General features: G+C 40.3%; 1 protein-coding gene across 2 annotated transcripts in view; it reads right to left on the bottom strand.

The window, feature by feature from the left end:
* LOC131272928 (NXPE family member 1-like) overlaps window positions 1-6062 on the bottom strand; it is a 36943-nt gene extending 30881 nt beyond the window's left edge. Inside the window, exons 1-3 of one of the 2 annotated variants that reach the window (XM_071212335.1) lie at window positions 5974-6062; window positions 5001-5106; window positions 2892-3000 (exon numbers count right to left, since the gene is read on the bottom strand). In XM_071212335.1, coding sequence (XP_071068436.1) covers window positions 2892-2990 — 99 coding nt within the window. In that variant the 5' untranslated portion in view covers window positions 2991-3000; window positions 5001-5106; window positions 5974-6062. Of the gene's footprint in view, window positions 1-2891; window positions 3001-5000; window positions 5151-5973 lie in introns of those variants that run through there. The other variant, XM_058289070.2, reaches the window with a different exon arrangement.
* Between the last annotated feature and the right edge of the window lie 19947 nt (window positions 6063-26009).

Consider the following 26009-nt stretch of genomic DNA (forward strand, 5'->3'; position numbering starts at 1 on the left):
AAAAAGGGAGGGTAATATAAGGGATTATTACAAAGTTAAGCATTAGAACAAAGATGTAAACTTTCCTAAATAACAGAAAAAAGAACTCAAAAACAGAAAGAGCAAATCAAACATTAATATATATGCTTATAACATAAAACATTATATCAGAACTAGGACCAAACATATTTATCATATTCAATTAATATAAATGTCTTTATACCATCAGTAAGAATGTTTTCATATTAGTTAGCAAAGTAAAATCCAAAACTATTCTGTATACTTAAAACCCTGAATAAAAGATGTTAAATTTCATTTCTTTGATTAAGTAAAAGGTTGATACTTAATGGAGAGAGATCAAACACTTTCTTCCTAAGATTGGGAACAAAGCAAAGATGTCCTCTCTTACCACTCCTATTCAACATTGAACTTGAAGTCTTAGGTAATGCAATAAGACAAGGAAAAGAAATAAAAGGTACACAGATTAGAAAGCAAGAAATAAAACTGTCTTTTTCAGATGACATGAATGCCTATGTAGACAACCCTGAAGAATGCACCAAAAAACTCCTGAACTAATGAGTAACTATAGCAAGGTAGTGGACTACAAAGTCAATACACAAAAGTCAATTGATTATTTATATACCAACAATGAACAACTGGCATTTGAAATAAAATATTACCATTTACAATAGTACTCCCCCCACCCCCTAAATGAAGTACATAGGTATACATCTAATAAAACATGTACAGGCTCTGAATGTGGAAAACTACAAAACACTGATGAGAAATAAAAGAAGATCTAAATAAAGGGAGTGATATTTCATATTCAAGGATTGGAAGGCTCAATATAGTTAAGATGTGAATTCTTTCCAATTTGATCTATTGTCTTAATACACTCAGTCAAATCTCAGCAAAATTCTTCATAGATATTGAATCTAAAACTTTGTATGGAAAGGCAAAGGATCTAGAATAACAAACTCAATTTTGAAAAAGAACAAAGTTGGGGACTCACATTGCCTGATTTTAAGACTTATTGTAAAGCTACCATTATCAAGAGAGTGTGGTATTGGCAAAAAGAATGGACACATTGGACTCTTGATAGGGTAAGATGGGAGTGGCACTTTACCTCTGAAGACTTCTGTCCAAAAACTGATAACCTCTAGCTAACCCAGAGTAAAATATCAGACAAACTAAAATGGAGGGCATTCTACAAAATATCTGACCAGCATTCCTCAAAATTGTCAAGGTTATCTGCAACAAGGAAAGTCTGAGAAATGTCACCATCTAGAGAAGCCTAAGGAGACAAGACAGCTACATGTAATGTGGTGTCCTGGATGGGTTTTCAAAACAGAAAAAGGACTTTTGGTAAAAACAAAATATTTTGTATATATTTATGCATATATATATATACACAAAATCTTTAGTGTATGTATATACAAAATCCAGAGAAACGATATATAGAAGAGATGACTCCATCTATGATAGAAAATGACAATATAGTACTTAGGTATATCTTTAACATAAAGTTATGAACTGTCTAGGACTTTTTTGAGGAATAGAAAAACATCATAAAGATGCCGTTTCTTCTTATGTTAAGTTACACATTTAACACAATTACAGTAAAAGTATCATCAGTATTTTCTGAAGATAGACAGGCCAATTATAAACCTCACTTGGAGAAAAAAAATAGGAAAAAGTGTCCAAAATGCCTTGGGGGGATTAAAAAAAAAAGAGGCCCAGTGGTTAGGGCGTCTGTCTACCACATGGGAGGTCCGCGATTCAAACCCCAGGCTTCCTTGACCCGTGTGGAGCTGGCCCATGCACAGTGCTGATGTGCACAAGGAGTGCCCTGCCACGCAGGGGTGTCCCCGCGTAGGCGAGCCCCACACGCAAGGAATGTGCCCCGTAAGGAGAGCCGCCCAGCGCAAAAGAAAGTGCAGCCTGCCTAGGAATGGTGCCACACACACAGAGAGATGACACAACAAGATGACGCAACAAAAAGAAACAGAGATTCCTGTGCCGCTGAGAACTACAGAAGCCGACAAAGAAGATGCAGCAAATAGACACAGAGAACAGACAACTGGGGGGGAGTGGGGGGGAAGGGGAGAGAAATAAATAAATAAATAAATCTTTTAAAAAAATAAAGCAGGGGTGGTGAGTATGGGTAGTGGTTAGTCCTACTAGACATTAAAATTTACTTGAAAAGTCTCTGTAATTAAAATAGTGTAGTATTGATGCATGAATTAAAAAGACAGTGGGACAGAATCAGAGTAGAAAATATCTCATTGTATATGCAAATTTAGTATGTGAAACAGACAGCACTGCAATCAGTAGGGATTGAGATAACTGGACAGCCTTATGGAAAAAGGTGAAATTAACTCCCTAACGCATACCATTCAACAGGATAAATTCCAAATGGATCAGATATTTAAAATATAAACAATGGAGTGATACATGCAAAAAAAAAAAATAAGAACATATGTAACCCTAGAGTGGGAAAAACTTCTAATTAAAACATGACATTCAGAAACAATAAGGGCAACTGAGTTACTTAAAAAATAACTTTCGTATGACACAGGAGATAATATTCAAAATAAAGAGACTAGATGATGTGGTCAAATTATATATGCACCTGAATTTTAATGACAAGAAAGTTATTGTTGGCCTAACCACGGCCATTTGTGGGTATGTTGGAGGTAGACTCCTGATAAGAATGGACTCAGGATGAATGGGAAGCGAGGAAATGGAGACAGCCAGTGCCCACAGTTCTCTGAGAAATTAGGTAGAGAAAGAGAAAAGGCCGAGCAGGGTTAGAGTTAGAAAGCAGGGGAAGGATTGCCTGGCTGAGACCCACCTGAGACAGGTCACTCATGCAGGGGCTTTGAGTCTAGGTGGGAGAAAACTATTCTTACCCCTGTGGATTCCGGATAAATGATAAAAAGGAACCAGGCGACCACCAATAAAGACATCAACATCACCAGAATTTTTCGAAGCGTCATATTTGAGAACATGATGAGTGTCCTAGGAGAGACGACACAAGAGAGGGAACCACGTGAGAGGTGAATCCCTCTGTGCTCACCTCGCCTTTTACTTTTATCTTGTGATTTGCCGCTGGGATGCTCTTCTCTTGTGAACCGCTCTCCTCTTTCCCTCCCATGAGCAACTTGTTTGCCCACCTTTGACTACTCCGTATCCACGTGGGGAGGGATGGTTGCTTTCTCTTTCCATAAACCTGAAGGAGAGGGGTCAGATGTCTCGTGCTCTTTCACTGTGCTCCCTATTTTCTCAGTCATATCACTTACCACAGTTGCATGAGAAGCAGGAAAACTACTCCATCAGAATGTCTTTTGGGGAAGAATAAGCAAGAATATGATTAAGTTACAAAAGATAATCTGTGAAATGCCCTTAAAGAAAGTGGCCCTGTTAACTGGGTGGTGGGGGAAAGCTTTTGTTTGACTGAGCACCAAGTTCAAAATTTGCAAGTAGAACTTGAGAACAGAATTACTCTGTCCACTAAAGAGGAGATTATCCAACAATGCTAAGTACTGTGTGAGGAAAGGCAGAGGGAGTGAGCGAGGAAGAGGTAGTGGTGGGGGAAGAGGGCAAAAGAGAAGCGCTCCCCACCAGGTCCACGTTAGTATGACATGGAGAACAGAAATAAGATTGCATCATTTTAAATAGCACAGATTGGGGGTGCAAGATGTAAAGCCTCTCCTCTCTGTCCTTTACCATTAAGTCAAGAGTTGTTGGAGAGCAGATTGTGTGAAATGCTTTTGGGTGAGTTAAGTCCAAAGAGGTTGTAGTTTTGAATCTGGTTGGTGTAGAGCAGAAACAGGGACTGCACTTGAAAAAAATCTAGAGAACAAAGGGTCAGCTTACATCTATTTATCTTTTGGGGAGTCCAAGATGAAAGTGTTTTCAGCTCGATGTGGTACACAGTTGCACGTCCTACTAAGTGATACCCTTGGGTCTAAATCAGAGTTCACAGTGTAGGGAACTTGTTGAGTTCAGGATCCAGACTGGTGTCGGGGTAATAACAGGATTTGTGTGCATGCAAGCAATGGACAAGGACGCAGCTCTGATCTGGGTTTACATGCTGTGAGCTGTAATGCAATCTCTCTCTCTTCTTCTTTCTCCCCCTCCCCCTCCCCCTCCCCTTCCCCTCCCCCTCCCTCTCCCTTTCCCTCCCCTTCTTCTTCTTCTTCTTTCTGGTACGAGGGCCAGGGATTGAACTTGGGAACTTCAACATTGGGAAGCTAGCATTCAACCACTGAACCACATTGGCTCCCTTGAGTTTTCATTTGTTTGCGTGTGTGTGTGTGTGTGTGTGTTTAGGAGGCACTGGGAACCAAACTAGGGACCTCCAAATGGAAGCAGGGACTTAACACTTCAGCCACACCTGCTACCCTGTTTATTTATGACTGCCAAAAGACTGTCAATTACTAAAGAATTGGAATAATGTGTCCCACTTGGTGTTGTGTTCTCAGGACCTAGCACAGTGCTGCACAAGCACAGTATTTGTGGAATGAATTTCAAACAAGAGTCCTGTTTCTTAGATCAATTAAACTACTGGCCCAGAATATACAAATAGCATGTTAAATAGGGCAAGGAAGTAGAGTCAAGGGCTTACTCTGAATTCCCTGCTCCCCATCGCCACTAGGAGAGTGACCCAGGTTTCCTGATTTTTAAGTGAATTTTATAACTTTTGACTTACAGTATCTGGTTTGGTCCTTTTTCCTTACCTAGAAAGTAATGGATTTAGATAAGTTTCAGCAATATTTAAAAATAAAATAGATTATGACTGTATTTTCATGAATCTTAGGCTTTCAGCCTCCTTTTATAGACTTTCAAGCTTATCCTGTCTATTGATTTACTTGAAATTTTAATAGTTACTCAATATGTATCAGGTACAAAGGAGTAGACTGGAGTAAAGAGAACTGATAAAATTAATTAAACGAACATTTATGTAGCATTAGCATCCTGTAGTAGAGGGCCAAAGTCTTGCTGCTCTCGGAACTAACCTTCTTCTCCCCTGCTCCAAGGCCTTAGCTGTACTGTTCCGCCAGAAGTTCTCCTCGCCTCTTCCTCCACTTCACCTCCCGCACTAACCCGTGCTCCCTGAGAAACCTGGAAATAGGAAAATTCCTATGCATCATTTGAATTTGTGCTCAATACCAATAGTTGTGGTTAATTGTTTATTCCTCTGTGCTCCCCTAGTCCATGATACATATTTTTGTTATATAACATGTGCACTGTGCTGTATCCATCGACTTGAGTGTTCCTTCCTTAACTGATGGACATCCTAAAGGAGATTTTCTTTGTGTGCAGTCACCTCAGACTGAACCCAACCACTGTGAATTACAAATAGTGTTGGGGAAAACAGACATCTGTTAAGTGGCCTTCTCCCAGAACTCACCTACCCCACCTCTTTCTCTGGGGAAGTCACAAACACCCGCTAAGCAGCCGTGATGGGATTTCTTCCATGTAAGTGACAAGGTGATTTGCTCTTCCTGGACTCTTCGCTCTGTTCAATAAAGGGATCATTTGCTGAAAGTTTCTGTTGTGCCTTGACCCTCTGTTCCCACGGTCACCTGTTGAGGCAAGCCTCTCCACAAGTATGTGTACCACCAGTCTCGCTCCTGGCAAACAGCTGCTTCTATTGCTTAGGTCCCTGGTCTAATGCTTTTACTGGTGCATAACCAGTCTTGGCTAGAGTTGGCTCATCTAAGGGTGACTAGTGTGATTCTATCAAAGAAGGTATTTTACTGATGGCAAGGTCTTAGAAAGGAAATAATCCCATCCTCTGTATACCTAGAGAATAATTTCCTTGGAGGCACCATAATTGTTCTGTAGCTGTTTGCTACTTGTAATCCTTATTCTCAATCACATTTGCCTAAATTAAAAAGAACTCCAAATCAGAATTCTTCTTAGACCCTTGTCACCAGATAATATTATTGACTCTGCAATCAGTCTCACCCAGATTCTATGCCTTACCTTCAGCTTTGTATATTCAAATGTCTTTAGCACGTCTCCACTTGGAAATCCTCACAGGCCGAGGTGTGCTGGAGCCAATTCACCCCAGTTTATGAGAGTGCATAAGCGGCGCACAGCTCTTCCTTAATTCCAGTTCAGTAACGTCCTGTTGGTGGATTGGAATTAGCCACTATGGGTCTGTTTACCTTATAGAAATCAGCAAACACTCCAAACAGGTTTTGCTCTCGGATTTCCTCTAGGTTCTTGGCTATACTATAAAAAACTAGAGGAGGTATACTTTTGCCTTAAGGAAAAATTCAGGCGCAGAAAATATCACCTCTGTTTATATTCCATTTCCGAGAACTCAGTCCCATGGCCAAAAATAATGGAGACCAAGAAGCATTATGTAACAGGGCTGTCATGACCTGAGCTACATTTCTGTCGCTACTGATGAAAGGGACAGCTTGCAGTCTCTACACATTGAAGCAATAGTGTCTGAGAATGACTGGATATGAGTATAAGGCAGACATGGCCAGGTTTCTGATTGGTGGTACCATTGAAAAAGATAGAGGAAGGAAGAGAGAGAGGACATATTGAAGAAGGGAAAATAATCCACTTGGACAAGTACAATTCAAGAATCCTGTGACCATGAGTATACTAATAAACCTGCTCCCCAAGAAACATAAATAAATAAAACTGAGGCAGGTTAGTTTAGGGAGTGAGAAGACGAAGCTAAAACCTGGCAGGAAAACATGGCTGTGAAACTTGTGGCCATGGAATTCCACCTGGAAATACCCTGAGAGAAATACCTCACAAGAAGGCTGCTGGAAGAAGCCCACAAGAAACCCCCATTTGGAACAAGACTTCATCCAGAATCAAGGAAAAGCCTCAGACATTCTCAAGGAGTCCTATCATTGTGTGCCCCCACCCCCCCACAAACTAGAAAACTAGATATGGCAGCAGCCAAGCTTTAGTCATGGAGGAGATGACAATATGCTAAAGCAGGGAGGTCTTAAAACATTTTTGTAATGTGAGCCCCTTTGACAGTTCAGGGAAGTCTTTAGAGCTCTTCTCCAAATGATATTTTTAAATATAACCAATCGATTAATTAATTAATATTTCAATAGATTGATAACCAAAACAATTATGTTGATTTGATATTATCCCTATTTTAAAAAACTTAATTTGTGGTATAGCAATTCTTGACTAGCACACTAAATAACATGATTTAGTGGCAGGTCAAATATTTATGATAATTTCAGCAATGTGAATGATACTTTGAGTTTTTGGCCATAATTGTATAATGATATGAAAATACTTGTAATCTCAATTGGTGACTAAGCCACAGGTTCTCCTATTACTATCATGATTTCTTGTCACTATTCATAATTGAAGGAAGGGATTGTTAAGTTTCATTTAGTGTTCAGTGAAATCAAAGGTGTAGTTTTTTTGTCATCCAAGTACAAAGACCTCCTTAATTCTATCCATAGTTCCATTTGAGGGTCTATATATCCAGGTTAAGACCACTGGTAGAAGATGTCAGAGCTTCAGTGATGCCTGACTTCCTGGGCAAACTCAAGGGGCAAGCCTTTCCCTGGATGTTTACATGAGAAAGAAATAAACCACTATTTTGTTTGAAATCCTTACACTTTAGCCACACTCCCTCCCTTCCTTCCTTCCACCTGCAGTACAGCCTACCTTTATCTACCTATTCAATATCTCTTGAATATGTGGTCCTTTTCCTAAGACCACCATCACTGCCTATTTCAGATCATGTGGAACTGCTGCCTAGGAACTGCTGCAGTAACTTTTTAAAAATTACCTTTAGTGAAGTATAATTTACATAGCATAAGAATGCAGGCCTTATAAATATGCAGTTTTATGAGGGTTGAAAATGTATACACCTTATACCTACGACAATCAACATATAGAATATTTCCATTACCTGACAAAGTTCCCTTGTTTCTTTTCCCAGCCAATTTCATATTCCTGTACCACCCTCACTTCTAGCCCCAGACAACCATTGATCTGGCATCTGGCACTATAGATTAGATTTGTTTTGTAGAGTTTCATATAAATGAAGTCATGTAGAATGTACTCTTTTGTGTCTGGCTGCTTTCACTCAGTATAATGGTTCTCAGGATTCATTTATGTTGTTGCATGTGTCAGTATGTTGTTCCTTTTCATTCCTGAGTTGTGGCATACTCAGTTGGCTTATCTATGGATATATATGGGTATATCATAATATTTTTATTGATTCATCAGTTGATGAACATTTAGGTTGTTTCCAATTTGGAGCTATCAAGAATAGGACTGCTTTGAATATTCCTGTATAGTTCTTTGTATGGACAAAATGTTTCATTTCTCTTAGGTAAATACCTGAGACTGACATGACTGGGTGGACTGTAGTAAATGTTTAACTTTTTTTTTTTTACACATTTACAGAAGAAGGCTGCCAGAATTGATTTCTTTTAAGTCTATAGATAAATTTGGAGAGAATTGCTCTCTTAACATGGTGCCTTCCAATTCATGAATGTAATTTCTCTCTAATTTTGAACGTGTGGAGGCTGGGTTTTATGTATTTTAGGGTGAGTGTTTGGAAAGTCCAAGGTTTTTACCAAAGTCTTTTACCTTACCGGGGCTCAGACCACATACTCTCTCCACTGTCATGAGTGAGAAAAGAGATAAAACAAAATGGATTTCCTGAGGAAGCGGGGCAAGATGGGGGTTGAGTGAGTGCCCCTTATAGTCTCTCCTGCAAAGAAGCAGCTGGGCAGCGTTAGAAATTCTTCAGGACCAGGCTGTTTCAGGATTTTGCAGGGCAGGAGGTGTCTGGACATCGATTTGGTGGGAAGGTAACAGAGAAAATTAGTGTAAAAGATGAAATTGAGGCTCTCTTACATGGAGTTAGGGGCTGCGCGCGGGACGCTCCCCACTGGGGCGGGCAGACCTGTGGCACCGGCACGGTGGTGGCGATTCCTGGAGGCTCTGTGGTACTGGGGAATTCATAAGCCTTGAGCGGGCTCTTCAGGGGCTTACAGGGCAGGAGGCCTTCGCAAACTGATTTGGGGAGACAGACGGGAGTTTTTTGAAGGCGGGGAATTTTTGATTTCGGACACGAATAATAGTGCTTCTGGCTAGAACCCCACCCCCAAGGCTGGCTGCTGATCTGCAGCGGCCTTAAATCGCTCGCAGTAAAGAGACGTCACCAGGAGGCTGTTTCAGGGGCTTGCAGGGTGGGAGGCGTCTGGAAGCCGATTATGGGAATCTTTTGCAAGGCGTGGGAAGTTTGGTTTTGGACACTGATATTAGCGCTTCCAGCTAGAGCCCCGCCCCCTAGGCCTGGCTGCGGATCTGCAGCATCATTAAATTGGCTGCAATATAGAGGCGCCCCCAATTGGCTGTTTCAGGGCTTGCAGGGCAGGAGGGGTCCTGAAGTCGAATTGGTGATACAGCCACAGAAGAGACCCTAGTGAGAGGGGGAATTGCGGGTTTCTGACACATAGGTCAGAGTTTGCAGATGTGACCTCCCCCATAGGGCTGGCACCCAGCTGCGGGGATCCCCGAAGGCTGTGTTGCACTGCAGTGCTCCCAGGCCCCCTGTTAACTGGATTTGAGGTTGCCAGGTCTGTGTCCCCTAAACCCTGGTGGCCCACACCCCAGAGACTCACACCTCTTGAGTCTGCAATATCACAGACTTTCCATCCCTGAATCCACCACACCCTGAGGTCCATCTGAGGTCCTTGAATGTCCTAGCCCTCAACATTTGTGTTTTTTCTTTTTTTTTTCTTTTTTCTTTTTTATTGTCCTGATTGCTAATATTGCGTTATCTTCTAGTCTTTTCTCCCATTATATCACCCAAGGTCTTTTTTTTTTTTTTTTATTTATTTAGGGGTTTTGTTGTTGCTGTTGTTGCTGTTCTATGTCTTGTTTTCTTTTCCTTACTTGTTCCCCTCCCTTTACACACCCTCCCGTTTTCTTTCTTTCTTTCTTCTCTTGTCCCTCATTTTCTTCTTATTTTATTTTATCTTAATTATACAATAGGTGCTGCAGGGAACACCTCCATTTCCTGGGTTTCCTCATCCTCCGTTGCCTCATTTCTGTGTGAATTGATTTTGGCTACCTACACTATCCCCTTTCCCCCACATATTGATATCCTCCATCATCTACTGTCTCTCCTATATTCCATCTCCCTTTCTTTGATTCCCAAATGGTCTGACTCTTAATTTCTAATACCTTTGTTTGTTTTCTGTCTTTCATCCACTCTTGAAACTATTGCCTTTCTTTTCTCTTTCCCTCTCTCATGAAAACACAAGCTTTTTATTCATACCATATTCCTCCCATATTCAGCTGACTACCTCATTATAGGTACTCTACTTACTGCTATAACTATACACAACTTACATGAATCTAACATTCATCCTCCCAGATCTCATATTGTTGCTCTGTTAACATTTATTACCAATACTACTTTACACATTTTCCTTTCTTACACAATTGACTTTCCCTGGCCCTAATACTTTCCTTCAAAGTGAACTCAGCCAGCAATAAGAAATTAGAATAAGAAGAACAAAGTGACAAAGAGAAGATAAAACACTTATGCAGAAACAACAGCTAATTAATCCCCAAGACTAGACAAAGAAGCTAAGGAACTGATTAAACCCATCAAGATAAAATGATGACCAGACAGCAACAAAAACCTACAAACCAAACCAGTAATCAGGAAAACATGGCTGAATCCAATGAACAAACTAAAAACCAGGAAGGGGAGCAGAACTTCCCACAAGTAATTAAAGATCTCAGAACATATATCAGAGACAACTTTAATGAAGTAAAGGAAGAAGTAAACAATATGAAGACAACACTTGGAGGGGAAATTGCAGACATACGCAAAACGATAACAGATGTGATGGGAATGAACACCACAGTTCAAGAAATCAAAAATACACTCGCAGCAAATAGCAGCAGATTAGAAGAGGCAGAGCAGAGAATTAGCGATGTGGAAGACAGTACATCAGAAATCAAACAGAGAGTAGAATTGATCAATAAAAAGATAGAAAAAATCCAGCCAGGACTTAGGGACCTGAATGACAATGCAAAATGCACAAACATACGTATTATAGGCATCCCAGAAGGAGAAGAGAAGGGAAAGGGGTCAGAAGGAGTGTTGCAGGAAATAATGGCTGAAAACTTCCCAAATCTACTGAAAGAGACAGATGTACATATCCAAGAAGCACAACGCACCCCAAACGTCATAAACCCCAACAGGCCCATCCCAAGACATATACTTGTCAAATTATCCAACACTCAAGAGAAAGAGAAAATTCTAAAAGCAGCAAGAGAAAAGAAAACCATCACATACAAGGGAAGCTCCCTAAGATTAAGTGCTGATTTCTCATCTGAAACCATGGAGGCAAGAAGGCAGTGGTATGATATAGTCAAGGTACTAAAAGAAAAAAATTTCCAACCAAGAATACTCTATCGAGCTAAACTAGCATTCAAAAATGATGGAGAGTTCAAAATATTCACAGATAAATGGAAATTGAAAGAGTATGCCAACAAGAAACCTCCCCTTCAAGAAATTCTAAAGGAGTTCTGCAGGAAGAAAGGAAAAAACAGGACAGGCAGAGTTGGGGGAGAGTGTAAGAGCAACAAAAAAGACAAAAAGAGAAGAAAAAACAAACAAACAAAATATGACAAACACAGGTCCAATCAAAATATGGCTAACATAAATAATTCCTTGAAAGTAATAACACTGAATGTCAACGGATTAAACTCACCTATCAAAAGATTCAGACTGGGACATTGGATAAGGAAATATGACCCATCTATATGCTGTCTACAAGAGACACATCTTAGACCCAGAGATTCATGGAGGCTGAAAGTGAATGGTTGGAAAACAGTCTTACAAGCAAACAATAACCAAAAAAAGGCAGGAGTAGCTATATTAATATCAGACAAAATAGACTTTAAATGTGAAACAATTGTGAGAGACAAAGAAGGATACTACATCTTAGTGAAAGGGATAATCTCTCAAGAAGAACGGACAATCATAAATATTTATGCTCCTTACAAAGGCACCTCTAAATACGTGAGGCAAAAGCTGGAAAAACTAAGTGAAAGAATAGATGCATCTACAATTATAGTGGGGGATTTTAATATACCACTATCAACTCTGGACAGAACATCTCAAAAGAGAATCACTAAAGAAACAAAATATTTGAACAGTATTTTAGAGGAGCTGGATCTAATAGATATATACAGATCATTACACTGAAACACAGCAGGATATACATTTTTCTCAAGTGCACATGGATCTTTCTCCAAGATAGACCATATGCTAGGCCACAATGAAAGGCTTAATGAATTCAGAAAGATCGAAATCATACAAAATAATATCTCTGCAAGGGCCAGAGGCCCAGATTTCACACCAAGATATGGAAATTAAACAGCACACTCTTAGAAAAACAGTGGGTCAAAGAGGAAATCTCAAAAGAAATCAATGACTACCTTGAAACAAAAGATAATGATAACACAACATACCAAAATTTATGGAATGCAGCAAAAGCAGTACTGAGAGGGAAATTTATAGCCATAAATTCATACATCAAAAAAAAAAGAAGGAGCAAAAATTGAAGAACTAACTGCACATTTGGAGGAATTAGGAAAAAAAACAACAACAAAGTAATCCCACAGGAAGAAGAAGGAAGGAAATAACAAAGATAAGAGCAGAACTAAATGAAATAGAAAATAAGAAAGCACTTGAAAAGATAAACAAGACCAAGAGCTGGTATTTTGAGAAGATCAATAAAAGTGACAAACCTTTAGCGAGACTAACAAAGAAAAAAAGGGAGAAGATGCAAATATACAAAATAAGAAATGAGAAAGGAGATATCACCACTGACCCCACAGAAATAAAGATTATCATAAGAGGATATTTTGAAAAACTATATTCCAACAAAAAGGACAATTCAGAGGAAATGGACAAATTCCTAGAAAACACATAAGCAGCCTATATTGACGAAAGAAGAAATTGATGATCTCAACAAACCAATCACAAGTAAAGAGATAGAATCAGTCATTAAAAACCTTCCAACTAAGAAGAGCCCAGGGCCAGACAGCTTCACAGGTGAATTCTACAAAACATTCCAGAAAGAACTAACACCAATCCTGCTGAAACTCTTCCAAAAAATTGAAACAGAAGGAACATTGCCTAACTCCTTCTATGATGCCAACATTACCCTAGTACCAAAGCCAAACAAAGACACCACAAGAAAGGAAAATTACAGACCAATTTCTCTAATGAACCTAGATGCAAAAATACTTAACAAAATACTTGCTAATCGTATTCAACAACACATTAAATGAATTATACACCACGACCAAGTGGGATTCGTTCCAGGTATGCAAGGATGGTTCAACATAAGAAAATCAATCAATGTAATACACCATATAAACAGATTGGAGGAAAAAAATCACATGATTATATCTATAGATGCAGAAAAAGCATTTGACAAAATACAGCACCTTTTCTTGATAAAAACACTCCAAAAGATCGGAATACAAGGACATTTTTTGAACATGATAAAGAGTATATATGAAAAACCTACAGCCAACATCGTTTACAATGGAGAAATCCTAAAATCCTTCCCCCTAAAGTCAGGAACAAGACAAGGATGCCCACTCTCTCCCCTTTTATTTAACATTGTCTTAGAAGTACTTCCTTGAGCACTGAGGCAAGAAACAGATATAAAAGGCATACAGATTGGAAAGGAAGAAGTAAAAATTTCATTATTTGCAGATGACATGATCCTATACATAGAAAACCCTGAGAGGTCTACAACAAAGCTTCTAGAACTCACAAATGAGTTTAGTAAAGGCGCAGGTTATAACATCAATGCGCAAAAATCAGTAGCATTTCTGTACACCAATAATGAGCAAGATCAGGAGGAAATCAAGAAACAAATACCATCCACAATAGTAAATAAAAAAATCAAATATTTAGGAATAAATTTAACTAAAGATGTAAAAAACTTATACACCGAGAACTATACGAGACTGTTCAAGGAAATCAAAGAAGACCTAAATAAATGGAAGAATATTCCTTGTTCATGGATCGGAAGGCTAAATATTATTAAGATGTCTATCCTACCAAAACTGATCTACACATTCAATGCAATCCCAATAAAAATCAACACAGCCTTCTTTAACGAACTAGAAAATCTAACTATGAAATTTATTTGGAAAGGAAAGAGGCCCTGAATAGCCAAAGACATTTTGAAAAAGAAAAACAAAATGGAGGAATCACACTACCTGACTTCAAAACATACTACAAAGCTACAGTAGTGAAAACAGCATGGTATTGGCATAAGGAGAGACACACAGACCAAAGGAATCGAATTGAAAGTTCTGATATAGAACCTCATATATATAGCCATATAATATTCGATAAAGCCACCAAACCCTCTCAACTGGGAGAGAATGGCCTATTCAACAAATGGTGCCAGGAGAACTGGATATCCATCTGTAAAAGAATGAGAGAGGATTACCAGCTCACACCTTATACAAAGATCAACTCAAAATGGATCAAAGACCTAAATATAAGAGCCAAGACCATAAAGACCTTGGAAAGCAGTGTAGGGAAACATCTACAAGACCTTGTAATAGGAAATGGTGCGGCCACCCCTCGGGCTGAAGTGTGGTTTGCTGGCCTGGAGGGGGGCGGCGGCCGCGGTAGGCCTATTCCAAACCACTGCCCCCATAATAGGGTGGTTGGTCGGGCCCACCGCCACCCCTGAAGGAAGCTCGGCATGGGCGCAGAGTGCCCTTGGGTCTCCCCTTCTCGGCAGCCATGCTTCCGTGGCCGCCCCTCCTCCCGGATAGCGCCACACAATGCCTTCTTCTTCTTTCTCCCTGTGCAGGCGCAGGGCGGAAAATTCCAGTCTGCCCTTTCCCACCCCCCCCCCCACAGCAGCAACAGCCAGGCGTGGGCGGGAAACTCCAGTCTGCCCTCTACCCCAGCAACAGCAGCCACCAATCACTAAACCCTGCCACTTCCCCCAGCAACAGCAACAGCCAATCCCTAATCACCACCCCTCCCCCATCCAGTACCTCCCACTGACCTTTCTCCGGCAACCAATCAGAACAGGGCGTGGCTTCGACCAATCAGCCTTCCCCAGCCCCTATAAAACTGTTGCCTCTCCCTCAATAAAGTTGGACTTGCGTGTTTACCTTGTCTCCACGGTAGTTCTTCTGCCGTGCGCCCTCCAGTCCTGAGAGCCCCCGACAAGGGCCTGGCCTCCCTTGTCCCCAGTTCGTCGCCTGCTTCTCCGGGCGACCCCCTCGTCGCCGGCTTCGCTGGGCGACCCCGTCAGCTGAACCACGCAACCCCTGTGAGACCGACCCCTCGTCTGCTGCCAGACCGACCCCTCGTCCCAAGCGGGACCGACCCTCGTCCTGAGCTGGATCGACCCCTCGTCCGCAGCCAGACCCCACCTCTACCGACCAAGCAAGCCGCCGCAAAATGGCTTCACGAACATCACACCAAAAGCACAAGCAGCAAAAGAACAAATAGATAAATGGGACTTCCTCAAAATTAAAGCCTTCTGCACCTCAAAGGAGTTTGTCAAGAAAGTAAAAAGGGAGCCTACACAATGGGAGAAAATATTTGGCAACCATATATCCGATAAGAGACTTATAACTTGCATATATAAAGAGCAACTATATCTTGAAAATAAAAAGATAAACAACCCATTTAAAAAATGGGAAAAAGATTTAAACAGACACTTCTCCAAAGAAGAAATACAAATGGCTAAAAAGCACATGAAAAAATGCTTCAAATCTTTAGCTATCAGGGAAATGCAAATCAAAACTACAATGAGATACCATCTTATTCCCATAGGACTGGCAGCTATGAAAAAACCAGAAGAATAGAAATGCTGGAGAGTATGTGAAGAAATGGGAACACTCATCCACTGCTGGTGGGAATGCAGAAGGATCCAACCATTCTGGAGGACAGTTTGGCGGTTTCTCAAAAAACTAACCATAGATTTGCCGTATGACCCAGCAATACCACTGCTGGGTATAAACCCAGCAGAACTGAAAACAAGGACACAAACCGATACATGCACACCAATGTTCATAGCAGCATTGTTCACTATTGCCAAAGGTTGGAATCAACCCAAATGCCCATCAACAGATGAGTGGATCAATAAAATGTGGTATATACATACAATGGAATACCACTCGGCTTTAAGAACAAATACACTACAAATACACGTGATAACATGGATGAATCTTGAGAACCTTATGTTGAGTGAAGCAACCCAGGCATTGAAGGACAAATACTACATGACCTCAATGATATGAAATAAGCAAGCTGCCTCAGAGAGCTAGAGACTGGAAGATAGGCTTGCAGGAAATCAGGGGGTAGAGGGAGGATGTAAGCTGACATCTACATGGGTGAAATCTATGAGAAGCTGGAGGTAAGTATGTGTACAAGGAAGGGATAAAATGGGGGCATAGGGTTACCTTTGGGTGGGACTTTGAGGGTTTGAGGGGGGCTAGGGATGGGCGGATAGGTAATATTGCCCAAGAAATTGGGGGGAGGGTGGGGCAACATACGAACATAGGAGATTGTCAGGTGTTGGTTGAGAGTATAATGCTGAAAAAACCTTTTCAAAATATAATTAGGAAAGTTACCTGTTTAAGATACTCAAAGGGGATAATCTGACACAGGACAGATTCCCAGGGAATATCTGAATGCTCATTTTGCCAGAGTGGGTTATACCATTGGGTAGGGACCCATATAATGAGAGTGAAGGTAGACCCACATCCTGGGGAGGACTAATGCCATCAAATAGAGGGAACTGTATCTCTCAAGAGAAAGGGTGGCTCCCAGGGCATTAGGGCAGTTGAACAAGTCAAGCCCTCAACACTGTTGCAAGTATCTCTGAACACGGCTCCTCAAGAAATGAAGATTGACTGTCACTGTGGGCCCCAAGGGGAGGGGGAAATAGGTATTGACTAGATGGAACCAAAGTAACTGTGAGGGCAAAAGAAGTGTTTCACAAGAGTACACAAGGATGGATATAAAACATGTAATATTACACCAAAAACAGACTAATAATGTAAACCATAATGTAAAACATAGGATAACTAAAAAATTTAGAAAACTGTATAGCCTAAAGTATAAACCACAATGTAAACACAAATGTTACCTTGTTTGAAAGTTATTGTCTCAATATCTGTACATCAGTTTCAGTAAATATGATATAAATAAGTTAAAAGATTATCGCTGTGGAAGGGAAAAGATTTTATAATGGATATGTGGGAGTACTGTATATTGTATATATGAATTACTGTGATCTAAGGCTCTTGTGAAGAGAAGCTCAATAATTAGGAAAAAGAAAAGAAAAAGATAGAATGTAGAATTTTTCCAAATCAATATGTATTCTATATCTAACCTTTAAACTCTTTGCTATATTCCATTTTACTATTAAGGGAACCTGACATTATATTGGGCTTCACTTTTCAGGAAGTTTTGGATCACAGAGTGGTTCAACAATGACAGCGGAGGAATACTGGTATGGGATGTTATTGACAGGGGACATATGGTTGACAGGGAGTTATACAGGGCATGTGTCCAGGGTGCATGGAAATGTTTGGATATACTCATAGTGGAAACAAAAACAACAGCTGGGGGGGTACTGGGTTCCTGGCTGGGGCGGGGTTTGGGCTCTGTCATGGTCCCTAGGGGAGCAGCGGCAGTCCCCCAGGTGCAACAGCAAGGACCAGGAAGGAATGAGGGCCCAACAGTGAGCCCCTGATACTAATGACTATGCTTGTGAGCCTATACACCTGAAATAAGAACAAGGCATAGAGCAGCACTGTGCCTAAGAGTTCCCTCCTGACAGCCTCCGTGTTACTCAAATGTGGCCAGTCTCAAAGTCAAATTCAGCATGTAAATGCAATGCCTTCCCCCCAGCGTGGGACATGACACCTGGGGATGAGCCTCCCTGGCACTGAGGGATCACTACCAAGTACCAGCTGATGACGTAACTAGAAAATGACCTTGAATTAAATGTTCAACGTGGACCAGCAGAATATCCCTGTCTACATATAATAACAGGAGTTAAAAATGCTGTTTTACCTAAAGTAAGGGGGAAATGGAAAGGAGAAATGAGTTTATATGGCTATGAGTCTCTAAAAAAGAGTCTGGAGGTTGTCAGAAGGATTGCACTTATGCACACCTGAGCAGTCTCAGAGACAGATAAAGTAGATACAGCCCCAAGTATTGGTTCTTTTGAGGGCTAAAGAAACCCACAGGTTCTTTGGTCATGGCAGCTGGAGTTCACTGCCATGTCAGTTGGCCCTTCTTTGGAACTGGTGTTTCTGCATGATGGAGCTGGACTCAGATGTGATCTCTTTTCACAAGCCTTTCATGCTACTTTACTGGAATTGTAGTTGGTGCTGGGATTTAAGACATATGTAGGGGATTTGAATCTCTGGACTGACAATATGATAGCCAGGCCCTGGGCCTCAACAGGCTTCAGCTCCTACACTCTGATTTAGTGGACTTACCCCACTCAGCTAACATGGAGTTGAAGAATGTCAACCACCACACCATGGAGCCTAGAGTGCCTACAACTGAAAGCAGGAGGATTGCATCCAGTATCCATGTGGAATCTAAGCCCCCTCTTGACATAGATGTGGAATGGACACAACCAAGCCAAGGTCCCCAGGAAGGAGGAATACAGTAAAGATTAGAGTGGGCTTAATGATATTCTATTCATGAACTATTGTGGCTAATAATCGAGAAAATGTGGCATTGGTGTGGAAAAAGTGGTCATGGTGGCTGCTGGGTGTGGGGAATGGGAGGAAGAGATGAGATGTGGAGGCATTTTCGGGACTTGGAGTTGTCCTGGTGGTGCTGCAGGGACAATTGTCAGACATTGTATGTCCTCCCATGGCCCACTGGATGGAACGTGGGAGAGTGTGGGCTATGGTGTGGAGCACTGGCCATGGGGTGCAGTGATGCCCAGAGATGTACTCACCAGATGCAATGGATGTGTCATGATGATGGGGGAGAGTGTTATTGTGGGGGGAGTGGTGGGGTGGGGGTGCTGGGGGTGAATGGGAACCTCATATTTTTTTAATGTAATATTTTTTAAAAAAATGAATAAATAAAATTTTAAAAAAATGGAGTTCCTATGGTGAGGAGATTTAAAATGGAATTAGGAGGCCATTCAGGAGGTTATTCTTATGACCTTCTCACCCAGATCTCACAAACTGCCAAGGTCTGCAAAACCACAAGCAGCAATGTGTCTGGGATATCTGGAAGCCATGAAATAACTGCAAGACAGAAAGGTCAGTCAACCGTCTAACTTGAAGGACATTTGGAAAGCCGCCACTTCCCAACATCTACCAATTCTAATTCTTTCCAAACAGCTATTTCTTTAAATACTCTTGCTTGGAAGCCCCAAGCAAGTTTGGGTTCCTACCTGGTTGTGTCCTCCCCGAATTGTAATTCTGAGACCTCTCATAAATACTTTTGTTGCTTTGCAAGTCAATTTGTAATTACCCAGTTGACGTGAATAAGAGATGAAATCCCTACTTGACTATTTCAGGCTGTTGTTTTCTGTAAGGTCCTCAGAGTCTCAACTGTGCATGCATAGTTCAGAGATCAGTCAAGTATTTCAGAGTAGTTTACATCCAGATATTGGGGCTCTTCTCTCTGAGCTTCTCTTCTTCTGGGGATTTCCTAGCTCAGTTTCCAGCCACTCTCGCTGTCTTGGACTCTTCATATGATGCCCATGTGCCATCTGCCTATAGGTTTCTGCTTGGGTTTAAGTGCCCTGCATAGTATAGACTAGGGCAAGTCCTTAGGGGAAAAGCCAGTAATGTGTCGCTCTCACCCTGGATGATTCCATTCTTTGAATTCATATCCCCTCCAGTTTCTGCCAGGATATTTTTTTTCATTCTCTTGTGTTTTCAAATAATTGTTTTAAAAAAAATCTTGGGATAATTAATTTTAATATTTTGTTCCAGAGCTCAATACTGTCATTTACAAGAAAGTCCCATATAACCTTCCTTCTATTATAGCATAGTAACTGGGATTCTAGTCCACTTACATTTAATATTATTATTGATATATCTGTGCAATTTTAACTTACTACTTGGTTTTTATTTTTTCCCACTTGTATTTGATTCCATTTTCTTTCGTCCTCTGACTCCTTTTTATTAACAAAATATTTCATTTTTTCACTCTTAGCTTATCAGTTATACATCTGTCTACAGTACTTTAGAAATTTCAATATGCATCTTTGATTCAATGAAGTCTAATGCAAATGGGCACTTTCAGTAATTCCTACAAACTGAAGGACCTTAGAAAGTAATAACCCCATTCACATCTGAAACCCTCATTTTTTGTTGCTATTAATGTTGTGTTTTTTAAATTCTATAAATATTTAAAACATCATGCTATATTATTACTATCATTTTGTATAATACATACTCATTTAGAGTTACACATTCAATTTCCCTTTCTATTACTTTTCACTCTTTTTTTGCATTTCCATCCTGTCATTTGGGAATATTTTTCTTTTGCCTGAAGACCTAGCATTAGTATTTCTGTATGTCAAAATCTTCTAATAATAAATTCTTAAAATTATATATTATTTCTTTTCATTTTTGAGGTGTTTAATTCTATATCCACAGGCTTTTGTTTTGTTTTATTTTGGACAATGCTTTGAAGATGTTAGTCCATTTTCCTTTTATTTCCCTAATTGCTCTTTGCTCTTCTCTTATTTTCATTCTGGATCTGGGCTTCTCAAGAGCTCAAGACCTTGAGAGCTCTCCTATGCTTCAAACAAATTAAAAAAAAAATCTAATTTTCTAGTTGTTCTCGAAAGATTTAGTCTAATACAAGTTAGTCTGTTATTTTTAGAAGCAGAAATTACATGAGTGTGTGCATATATATATGCATATATGTATATACTATATATATAGTATCATTTTAATTCTACTTTCCAAATGCTTATGGCTGGCTTACAGAAATAAAAGTGATTTATTTTTATATTCTTTTTATATGAGCTCATATTCAATACAAAAATGATTAGAAGTATCTATATTGGACACCTTTGTCTAATTCCCAGTATTAATTTCAATATTCACCATGTTTGATCAAACATAGGTGGTTCGATGTAATTGGTATTAGGTGTTTCTTATTCTTTCTATTGGATTAAGAATGTTCTCTTCTGTTCATAATTTGCTAAATGTTCTTTCAAATTATTAATGGATGTTAAATTATTGTCAAAAGCTTTTTTCTGCTTCTTTGGGGTAATTATATGATTTTTCTCCCTTTTTCTGAAAATGAGTGATTTGCAATAATAGATTTTCTAAAGCTAAACCACTTTACCATTGTTGGGTTAATCCAACTGGGTCATAATTTATATTATCTTTTTAAAAAAACTGTTCTATTGTACTGTTGGTGAGAGTACAAATTAATATAATCCTTTTTTAAAGCAGTGTGGTTTTGGAAATTAGGTATATCCATACCCTTAAGTTCAAGTAGTTCAATTTGGATCTATCACAGAGAACTTTTTAGTCAGGAACGTAAACTCTCATGTACAATATTTTATTCCATTTGTTTGTATATTTGTGTGTGTAGCTGTGGGGACTTAGAAACACTTTAGCATGTATTACTCTGAAATGGTTAGGAAAACAGTGATATGTACTGTGAGGTGCTCTAGAGCAGTTAGAAGCAACTCTTTGATTTACATATAACATGGAGGGCTCTTAAAACAGTACAAAGTAAAGAAAGTAATAACACATCACAAATCTTTATCACATCATTATTTATGTAAATTAAAATATGCACACACAATATAAACAAGGGTACAAACATATACAAAGGAAAAAATCTTCCTGAATTTCTGTCTCTGTTTATGACCACCCGGGATGGCTTGCCTTCAGCACCAGTACAAACTCTAGCTATTCAGCCCCCAACCTAGGACCCATCTCTACAGAAACCTTTCCAAACACCTCTAGACCACATTATCTCCCCTATAGTCTAAATTCCTGTGGGATATTTATATATCTCCCACCCAGATAATATCTCCAGTGTCTCAAACGAAACAAGACCAAGATTATCATGGGCTATAAACAGGTATTTTGGGCTCAAGTCTCCCTTTCTCCAGCTAGACGTTAGGCTGAGTGACTATAGATGCATCCATATGACTGTCCCCATGGTGTACTAGGTGCTGTGTATGTTGACTATTAGAAAGATATTTTCTCTTCAGGTCACGTCACAATCAAAACCAGCCTTCCATGTCAGGACAAGAGGCCACTTGTTTTTCTCATTATCACTTCTTATTTCCCACTCTTTCTTCTGACTGCTCCTTCTTGTCTTCTCTTTCTCTTATTTGAGAGAAGACACAGTCTTTCTAATTTATTTTCCTTAGTTTTTTTTTTCTTTCACTTACTCAATGAACACAGACAAGATTAGATAGAGAAAGTAGCAGTGTCTCCAGAGTTTTGCCTACTCACCTGTTTTAATGTCTTTCTCTCTTTCCCACCTGGGTAGTTTGAAAATATCTTTGAGTTCTGAACGGACCCTTGTGACGGTGTTCTTTGTCTGTGAATGGGTTTTGCTTTATCCACCCCTCCCCCCCATCAGTTTCTGTAATTCTTGTTCTGGTTTATTATTAACTTGGGGCGTAAATTTGGAAGACAATAAAGATGAGTGCAATTAGATGACTATATTTCCACAGGCTCTGCCAATGGGGTGTTTCCCAGAAACTTCTTAGGATCCCTGTGGCTCTCCCCAGGTGTTATCGAGAGACCCTTGGGAAAGGAAGTCTCTGAGTTCTAAGACAGCAAAGGTCCTTGGTCTTAGTATTGTAGGGTGAATATATGCCTAATGGCTCTACTGTATGGGTAAACTTTCCTCTGAAAACCTGGGGTCTCAAGGCAGCTCCAAATCAGAGAACATATTGTCAAGGACATCAAGCTGGTGAGTGCAAGAGATATTTCTATCAGTTTGAAAAAATCTCTAATAAAAGGGGAAGTGTTATTTCTCTGTGGGATAGAGAAAGAGGGGTGCAATTCCTTTTCTTGCTGAGGAGGTTTGTCTTGCATGCCTCAGGCCCTTACCCCTTCAGTTTTGTCACATGACTAGAGCTTCACTCTGAAACATACTCCAACTTCATGTCCTTTGTTGGCGTGGATGCCCAAACCTTTGTGCCTATTTCTGAGGTTTGGTTTTGAGGATCACAAGTGATGTGTACTCAGCAAACCACCCCAGTGCAATGCTTTTCAAACTATCAGTCAGGAAGGACAAGTTCTTTATGTGTTTTTTTATTTTTTTATTTTTTGAAGCTTTAGATTACAGAAATGTTACCAAAAAATATAGGGGATTCCCATATGCCCCACTCCCAGCCCCTTCCACACTTTCCTAAATTAAAAGCAACCTTCCTTAGTGTGGTACCTTTGTTACAATTGAGACACATGTATTGAAGCATTGCTGCTAACTGTGGACTAAAGTTTACATTATAGTTTACCCTCTGTCCCACACAATATTGTAGGTTATGACAAAATAGATAATGGCCTGTATCAATCATTGTAATGTCATGTAGGAGAATTCCAATGTCCTAAAATTGCCCCCATATTACACCTATTCTTCCCTCTCTCTCCCTTGAGAACTTCTGGTGGCCACTGCCTTTACATCAAATATAAAATATTTTCCATTGTTAGAATAATAAGTCTATAGTAGGATAATTGTAAGTCTAGCTTAGTCCAGTGTTCATTCCCCAATCTAGAGGATTTGGGGATGATGATGCCCACTCTGTTTCTAACTGGGTGGGGGCTTAGATCCCATGGGGCAGATGGATGGAACTATCTTGCTTGTAGTTGCAGACACTGTTCCTTGGGATGATCATTGTCCATCATCATCTCTTTGTTAGTTGTTTCAGGTGAGTTCAGTGAATGGAAATGTTTATGTTGCAAGTGTGCTGAAATTCAGGGCTCAACTGGCACAGGAACAAACCAAAGATTTAAGTCTCTGGGACATATATTTAACAAGTATAGTGCTAATTGCAGGTACAAATAAAAAGGGCAGAATAGCTGTGTTTAGTGAAACTATAAGTGAGTCTAACTCTGTTACACTGGGGAACATAAATTCCAAAGTAAGGCCCACTGACAGGGTGCTGAATTCCTGAGCTTGTCTGCCTGCTTATAGTGTCTTGATGTCCCTAGAGCCCCCAGGAACCATGCTGTTTGAGGCACCATTACTGTGGTAGTCCATACAATCCTGCTGAGATGTATATAAGCATAACTCTGGAATGACCTCCTGACTTACTTTGAAATCTCTAAGCCATAAAAATTCACCTGTGTTTAATATCTCCCCCTTTTGGTCAAGGTCTTTTTCCAGTTGCATTGCTAATTGGCGCCTGGTAATAATCCCTCAGTGCCAGGGAGGCTTAACCCTGGGAGTCATGTTCCATGCCAGGGTGGTGGTGGTGGTGGTACTGCATTTATATGCTGAGTTTGGCTTAGAGAGATGCCGCATTTGAGCAACAAGTTGGCTTTCAGGAGGTAACTCTTAGGCAATATATAATACTATGCTAAATGTCAATTTCACAAGAAGAGGTTCATAAGGACAATCATTAATATCAAAGGCCTGACCTAAGGGCCTATATTCCTTCACTAGACACTGTCCTTGTACTCAGGGGATTTTTGCCATCCTATTATAGAATATAGCAGAGCTCCCGAGGATGGAAATTCAATATTCTTTCAGTTATTGTGTGAGTCTCCCACTACTGAGACAAAGCCCCATGAACACTTGAACATATTCATATGCCTTAGAGGCATGTCTCAGGTGTATCCCTCCCACATCCCCTCATTACTGACATCATGCACCAGTGATCGTTGCCTCACAGTTGTGGCCCTTCTGTATCCAAAAACCTCTCTGCAAACCTCATCCACTGTTGGTGGGAAAGTAAAATGGTGCAGCCATTGTGCAGGACATTTTGGCAGTTCTACAGAAAACTAACTATAGAACGGCCATATGATCCAGCGATTGCATTGCTGGATATATACCCAGAAGAATTGAAAACAAGGACATGAACACATGTATGCACACCAATGTGGCATTATTCACTATTGCCAAAAGTTGGAGTGAACACAAATTCCTGTCAATAGATGAATGAATAAATCAATTGTGGTATATACATACGATGGAATATTACTCAACTGTAAGAAGGAATACAGTATTAACACATGGGATAACGTGGATGAATCTTGAGGACCTATGTTGAGTGAAGCAAGCCAGGCACCGAAGGACAAATATTACATGAATTCACTGATATGAATTAAGCAAATCGAGCAGACTCACAGAGCAAGAGTATGAAAAATAGGTTTACAGGAAATAGAAAGGAAGAAGAAATTTGTGAGCCAATGCCTATATCTGTACAATCTATGATAAGGTGGATGTATGTAGTTGTGCAGTAGAGGGACATGACAGTGGTGCAGTGATTGTATTGAGTTAGGCAGTACTGGTTCATTGGGTAGGGTGGGGAGGGTTGTTTGAACTATCTATGGAACTGGGGGGAGAGTTTGGGGAGTGAGCAGGTGAACACTGGGGATTGGTGGGTAAATTGCTGAAACTACAATATTGGGAATGCTCTTTTGACAATATGGCAAGTGAGGGTTACTGGTTCAGGGTGTTGCGTGTGGGGGGAGTTTGGGACAGGACACACCTGGGGCAGGCTTCTAGGGAGTGTGTGAATGCTCATCTTCTCATAGTGTGTTATATCAGTGGGTGGAAACCCACATAATGAGCTGGAAGGTGGTCAACTCCCATCCTGGGGAGGCCCGCTATGTTTTCAAATAGAAGGGCAGGAGTCTCTTGAGAGCTTGGGCAGTACCCGATAGGGGAGGACAGACCAGTGTGTCAAGCCTTTAGTGTTGTTGCAAGTAACTATGAATCTTGTCCAAAGGAGTGAAGTCTGGTGGTTGCTCTGGGTCCCAAGGTGAGGGGAAAGGAGGATTAGAATAGG

The sequence above is a fragment of the Dasypus novemcinctus genome, chromosome 27, assembly GCF_030445035.2.
Source record: "Dasypus novemcinctus isolate mDasNov1 chromosome 27, mDasNov1.1.hap2, whole genome shotgun sequence".
NCBI classification, from domain to species: domain Eukaryota; kingdom Metazoa; phylum Chordata; class Mammalia; order Cingulata; family Dasypodidae; genus Dasypus; species Dasypus novemcinctus.